We start from the raw sequence: 6,480 nt of genomic DNA, 5'->3' as shown, positions 1-6,480 counted from the left end.
ACGCGGTGGCCCTGGACGGCGCGCGGTGGGTGGCCCGCTGCGGCGGCGGCGCGGGCCAGGTGGAGTTTGGGGCGACACGGCGGTGAGGGGCTCCAAGCCCGATTTGATTTTGGGCGGTCCTGCGCCCAGATCTCGATGTCCGGCGGCGCCTGGATTGGAGAGGCGGGAGCGGTGGTGCCGGTGGATGCTGGTGGTTTCCCCTTGCAAGCGTGTGCACGCCCAGCTCCTGGAGCAGGGGTGCCGTCCAGCCTGTTGGTGCTTGAGGAAGCTCGGGCAGACCAGATCCAGCACGGAGGTCCGGTCCTTGCGCGCGGCGGTGCGAGCACGTTAAGTTTTGGCCTTGTTTTTGCTCTGTTTCGGCGCGCTGCGGTGCGGGCCGGTCAGCGATGGTTCTACTTCAGTCTCTCCTGGTGCGCTGCGGTGCGAAGTCTTGCCCAGGTCTGCGCACGGAGCTGAAGGACGGCCGGAGTCGATTGGGTTCGCCCAGGTCCTGCGAGCGGCGGTGCGGACCAGCCAGGTTGACGTGTGCTTGCCTAGGTTCTGCATGCGGCGGCGACTATCCCGTTGTCTGGTAGTGTGTGCTTGGCCTTGTTCTGCCCGGTGGTGCTGATTTGGTCTCGGATCCTGGATGATTGGCGGAAGGCTTAGCTCCGGATGAAAATCCTGCATCGACTTCGTCGGTGCCGATGGTAACGGCATCTATGGATGTCGTCTTCTTCCTTGGAAGTGCCGCCGTGGAGCTCATTGCTCTTCCTGCCTCATGGCTGAGGTCTCCGGGTGAAAACCTAAGATCTGGCGGAGCTAGATCGGATGACGGCGGTGTTCTCGATACCACTTCCTTCTTGGAGGCGTCATCTTGGAGGCCTCGACGATGGATTCCGATGGTATGCATGGTTGCTGGCGGATCTTGGGTTTGTGTTGGTGCCGGCGGGTTTCTGTTTTCTTTCTTTTCTTTCTGCACTAGCCCTTTTGCGGTGCTTTCCTCCTTTGGAGGTGTTCTTGTTACTCCTCTTCTGATCAATGAATTTGGCAGTCCTCCTGCCAACATTCAAAAAAAAAGATTACTTTACTTCCGGTGAAATCCTGCGTTTGAATCTGTCCTCAAGTGCACTCAAGTTGCCATGCCCCTTGCTTGCATCCTCCTGTCTACTTTTCCCTCTCAGCTTCACACCTTTTGAGGTGAGATCACTGCATCTACGTCTCACCTTGTGGCAGGCACAAGACGCCACAAAGCATGTGGATTTTGACTCGCAGCAGGTAAAGATAAGAACGTGTGCTGCATGCTTTCTCTGCCTGCATTTTACTGGTGGTAAATAGTACAACTTGTTCACCGTTGCAGCTGGCAGAGCATCTGCGTCAACAACTTGGTTGATTGATTGACTGCCCCAATAAATCCAGTGGATTCAACACAAAAGATTCAGTACTAGTACCACATAGTACATCTCAAAGAAAAGGACATATGGGGTGAAGGCCACAAGAAAAAAAAACATGGTATTTCATCTTTGGCCCTTCAAATCCCCATGAGCCAGCTTGAGATTATTAGCCACTCAGGCAGGCTCTTTTGCGTTAGTCATTGGCTAGTCACCATCCTTATCACCTACGTGTTGCTTCAGCACATGGAAACCATGTGTTGTGATGGGGCTCCATACGATTCAATCAACCAACCACCAAGAAAATGAGAGGGGACGAAAAAATCCATAAAATAAAAGATGTCACAAGGGCTGGTGATAATCATGGCATGAGATATTACACATACTGCTTCAATGAAACGATATATTACATATACAGAGAAAACGATATCACGAATACATCATTCATGCCTCTCACACAACTCACTCATTGACTTGACTTAAACCTACCTGCTCTCTCTTCTCTTCTTGTAGCCACTCTTTTGTACACATCTCCATGGCCTTGCTTGGCCCTGGATTTCTTGGTTGCATGGACAAAAACAATTCCATCATAAACCAAAAATAAGCATGATGATAGATGAACTAGGACAGGTACCTAACTAATTCCCAACCCCTCCCCTCCCTCCAACCTAATTGAATGACTAATCCAGAAGGAAGGCAAAGGGACTCATGAAAAAATTGATTCATACAAGAGGGCTAAACTTTGTGTTTCTTGTGCCCTCTGTCCCTGATCCCCACCCCCTAGATTTCTTCTACCCCATCCCCCCCAAACTAGAGGTCCCAAATTTACAAGAAGGGCACCTGCATCTGAACCTGAAATTTATTTACATACAAAAAGATCTGTGGTAAAATTACCTAGACTCATTATACTTATGGGATTTGATTGATGGATTATATAGTTTTTAGGGGTTAAATTTTGGACTTAAGCTCCTCTCACTCATCTCCTCACTCTCATCTCTCTCCCTCCAAGCTTTTGCACTACTGAGGGGAGAAGATTTCCTGGTTATTCGATGTTGTATGTGCATCTAGACCATGGCGGCGATGCCATGGCCACGGCCGCTACGGCCACCGTCGAGGCAGTCAAAACCCTCAACGCGGACGGCTGGCTGGAACACGCGAGCGCACCCAGCCGAGGAACGGGGCGACATCGGTGGTCCCGCCGGGCGTGGGGTAGGACGGACCACCACCGGCGCTGGCGTGACCGGCGACATCACCGGCCACCACGGCAGGGGACTGGACGGACAGTCCATGCCGAACCGGCTGTCGTGGACCACCGGGTTCGAGGCCCGCCGCGGAGGCGAGCCACAGAACAACGGCGGCTGCGGGGACGCCGCCGAAAGATTGCTCTCATCGCCCTGCCAAGAACCGGAGCAGAAACATCAGCGACCCGTTGGAGAGAAGTCGCGCGAGGAACTCATGGATCTTGGGCCGAGGCGGAGAAAGAACTCACCTTTGACAGGAGGAGGTCGAGCAGATCCATGCCGGCGCCCGCGTCGGAGTGGCTACTCTGGTGGCACCGGAGGGGCGCGACCGGGCGGCGCGGCTTGGGGCAGAAGAGCGGGCTCTTCGCGTCGGTGGCGGCGGCGGCGGCGACCGGGACGGGGCTCTTCATGGCGGCGAAGTGGCTCATGGTTCCTTTTTTGGGTTTTTTTGGTTAGTTGATTAGATCCGGAAAATTTACAAACCCTGCAAGAACAAGAACAGCCAAAGAAATTGCTCAGTTTCACCTCTAAAAACGTCCAATCTTCCCACGAAATTTTGCGTGAAACGAGACACCAAAAACCAATTGCTAACTAATCTATTTTTTTTCCCACCCACACAGAAAGAAATCAAGATGAACTGGAGATTTCCCCTCGTGTTTTTCCCTCTTTTTGCAAGAACATGTGGTAGTTTCCCAAGATCTGTAACAAAACCTATCAAGAAAACAGAAAGAACGAGCCTCACCTCTACCCCAGACCACACAACACAGATCCCCAACAGAAGATGGGAAACTAGAGAGAGAGAGATAAATAGAGAGATGGGGGAGAGGAGGTTGATGTTTACCTGAAGCTTCGCCTCTGGATTTCTCTCCTTGGATACAGGGAGAGAGAAAGGAGGAGAGCCAAAACTATTGTTACTCCTACCAAGAAAGAAAAATAAAACAAAAGAAGAAACTCTCAGGATTATGAGAGGAGCGGGATGGGCGTGCCGATGGGAGGAAGGAAAAGGAAGGAGGGGATGGGAGGCCTTAAATAGCCAGGGAATGGGGAACCACACGGGGACAGCTTACCCATAGCAAGTGGCAAATATTGTTATTTTTTCTTTTTTTTCTTTCGTATATATAAAGAAGGGAATCCTTGATATTAAAAAAACGGGGGAGATATTTAATAATTGCATATGGGAAGCAGGTTGAGCAAAAGCTGGTAGGGGGCAAGAGGAAATAATTTCGGCCTGCACGGCAAAACTGCTGCCATAATTGAAGCAATAAAAAAGATGGGACCTTTTTCTTCCTCGATTGGTCATGGAGGCCACCTTTTCTTTCAGTTTCTTTTATTTGTGTAGGGAGGCTGGTTTTCGTGTTTCTTTGAATGATTTGGTCTGTACTCCACTCCACCACCCCTTGTTTCCTTGTGTACTTGCTCTTGAATTCTAAGCTGTCTGCCAATAATTTTGACATAATTTGAATCTGTGCAAAGAGGTCTCATGTGCAGGAGTCTTATCTTTGTAGAGTAGTTTTATTTTCTTTTGTTTTTTGAGTCAATATCTTTGTAACATAGTACTATCATTTTGGATCTAAAAATGACGAGACCTGAACAATCCTCGTCATATGGGCCATGCTTATAAGTCCAGCCCACAACATGTATTTTTTGACGCGGCACAACATTGCACATGGATACATGGGGCGGGTCGGCGGGCCCGTGCTGATCCCTAAGGTCAAGACTTAAGGGCGGGCTGACACGACCCTTTTAACCGCGGGGCCATTTTATGGTTTCTTAGAATTGTTTTAGGGATGTTTTGGACTTTTTAGGGTGTTTCTACGGTTGTTTTAGGTTGTTTAGGCCTTTTTAGGTCCTTTTTGACCTTTTTAATGTGTTGTGCTAGTCTTTTTTATTCCGTGTGCCAAGCCGGTCCTCCATCCATGCCATCGAGTTGGCATGACACATCCCTTTTATTAAAAGGCCGACATGGGTTGTGTCGTGCCATGCCTTTTTCGAGGCGTGACGGGTCGTGTCGGCCCAGATGGCCAGGTTGGACCTGCGTTGCTCATGTACTCTCTCGTATATTTGTTTTGTTTTTTTATGTGCTGCTCAACAAGGTTGCTCTAAAGACACATGTTTTTCTTAGGGCAACTTCAACGCGAATCATCAAATTGCTCACAAATATCTTGACTGAACTATCAAGACACTTTTGACCATTCGGTGGTCACCAAATTTGTCCCGGCTGAAAACCCATAAATCAGCACCAATTTGAGGGAGGTTTGGAAGAGTTCAGATGTGTGCCACGTCAAACTCTCCCAATGCGGACCCATCCAAAAAAAACATTCCCCCACCACGTTCGCTCTGATCTAGCCGTATTCACTCCAACAGACCGGCCTCCCTCCTACCCGCATTCACTTTGGCAGATTGGCCTCCCGTCTACCGCATTCATGGCGGCACAATGACCCGAAACCCTACTATCGCTTAAAAGCCGACAAGGCTCCTCCCCCACAAACACTATCTGCACAATCATCATCCTCTCTCGTACTTCTAGCGGCTGCCGCACAACACCACACCTCTGCTCGCAGCAATGAACAAGAAGTCCGACGCCGAGAAGTTGTCGCCGGTGAGCGAAAACTGGATTCAGGGACAGCTCCCTAAACCGGGAGCCCATCTGGGTGTTGGTGCCCCTGCGAGTGGACCGGGTGTCACACTCAAAGGAGGGGTTGCGGATGTTTTAGGAGGAGCAAGCGGAGGAGGAGGCCGCCCTCATCACCGAGGAGGGGAAGGAGGATCGTTGGCGACCTATGATTCCACTTCTCTCACCTCTGTCGCCTCACAGCTTCCTCGAAATACAAACAACTTAGCCGCCGAGACCCCTGGAGCTCATGCTGGATTTGGCCAGCGAGAGGCAGTTTGCGGCATCACGCATGGACCATTGCGTGCACATCGGCCCCAACATCATGACTGAGCACCTACCCGGCATTTCATGACATGTTTTTTCCTCTTTTATTTTGCAGTTTGCAGGCCATCTCGAATGCTACGCGCTAGGATATACTCCCTCCGTCCCATAATGTAGGATGTTTTTCTACTAGTGTAGAAAAATGTCCTACATTACGGGACGGATGGAGTATTTCCTTGTAGATCGGCAGTTAGTTGATAAAATATCGGGTTCAGATCAAGCATCGATGCCAAATTGATGCAGTGGATAGTTGCCCCCCCTTTCCCCTCCCCGACAGCTATAGAAATGGTTGATACTTTCTTTCTGTTCCGTACTTAGTGCTAGATGTTTATTTTTTATTTTCTCGGCTAGCGCCTACAAAAGCATCTTGCATTATAGATGCTCCAATTAACTTAATTTGATTTTCCATAGATATACCGCTATACACTCTGTTACATTTGTACGTCTTAATTTTTTTGGAGAGGTGTTGAAAGTTTGTGTTTTCTATATTTTGCTAGAAGGATAAACTCACATATTTTGTGATGACTTGTATATATCTTATTTTCTTGAGTGTTGTTGAATGTTTGTGTAGTCTACGAATTGTTGTTGGGCTTTCATATACACCTATCCTTGATGAAAATTGGTAGGGTTATACGTCGGTCTTTTCCATTAATGCAACAAGCAGATAGAAAGTTCATACTCAATTTTAAAGAGAGTAATGATTGCCTAGCATTTTGTACCAATAAGAAGACCAATGTATAGACTAGTACTACTTACCTTTTTGAGATACGAAGAGTGTGTCTATCTTTTGATTCAGTCTGCTAGGGAATAAGCTCTAATCCTTAAATCTATTTCGAAAAGGAGGAACACAATTTTGGTACTGACATCGGGTCTGTTATATTTCTCGAGGTCAACTTTTTATATGGGTTTTGAATTAGATTTTTATGATTGAGGT

General features: G+C 48.6%; 1 protein-coding gene across 2 annotated transcripts; it reads right to left on the bottom strand.

Moving 5' to 3' along the window:
* Positions 1 to 1,698: 1,698 nt before the first annotated feature.
* On the bottom strand, positions 1,699 to 3,619 carry LOC119307511. 2 transcript variants are annotated; one of them, XM_037583585.1, is made up of 4 exons: positions 3,503 to 3,607; positions 3,453 to 3,472; positions 2,860 to 3,095; positions 1,699 to 2,764 (listed from the first exon to the last, which is right to left on the bottom strand). In XM_037583585.1, the coding sequence occupies exons 3-4, from the start codon at positions 3,037 to 3,039 to the stop codon at positions 2,435 to 2,437; spliced, it is 510 nt and encodes a 169-aa protein (XP_037439482.1). In that variant the 5' UTR covers positions 3,040 to 3,095; positions 3,453 to 3,472; positions 3,503 to 3,607; the 3' UTR covers positions 1,699 to 2,434. The 2 variants fall into 2 exon arrangements, with proteins under 2 accessions (XP_037439482.1, XP_037439481.1); XM_037583584.1 differs by having other exon boundaries at positions 3,453 to 3,619.
* Between the last annotated feature and the right edge of the window lie 2,861 nt (positions 3,620 to 6,480).

The sequence above is a fragment of the Triticum dicoccoides genome, chromosome 5B, assembly GCF_002162155.2.
Source record: "Triticum dicoccoides isolate Atlit2015 ecotype Zavitan chromosome 5B, WEW_v2.0, whole genome shotgun sequence".
Lineage (NCBI taxonomy): Eukaryota > Viridiplantae > Streptophyta > Magnoliopsida > Poales > Poaceae > Triticum > Triticum dicoccoides.
This window is presented reverse-complemented; position numbering and strand designations above follow the sequence as displayed.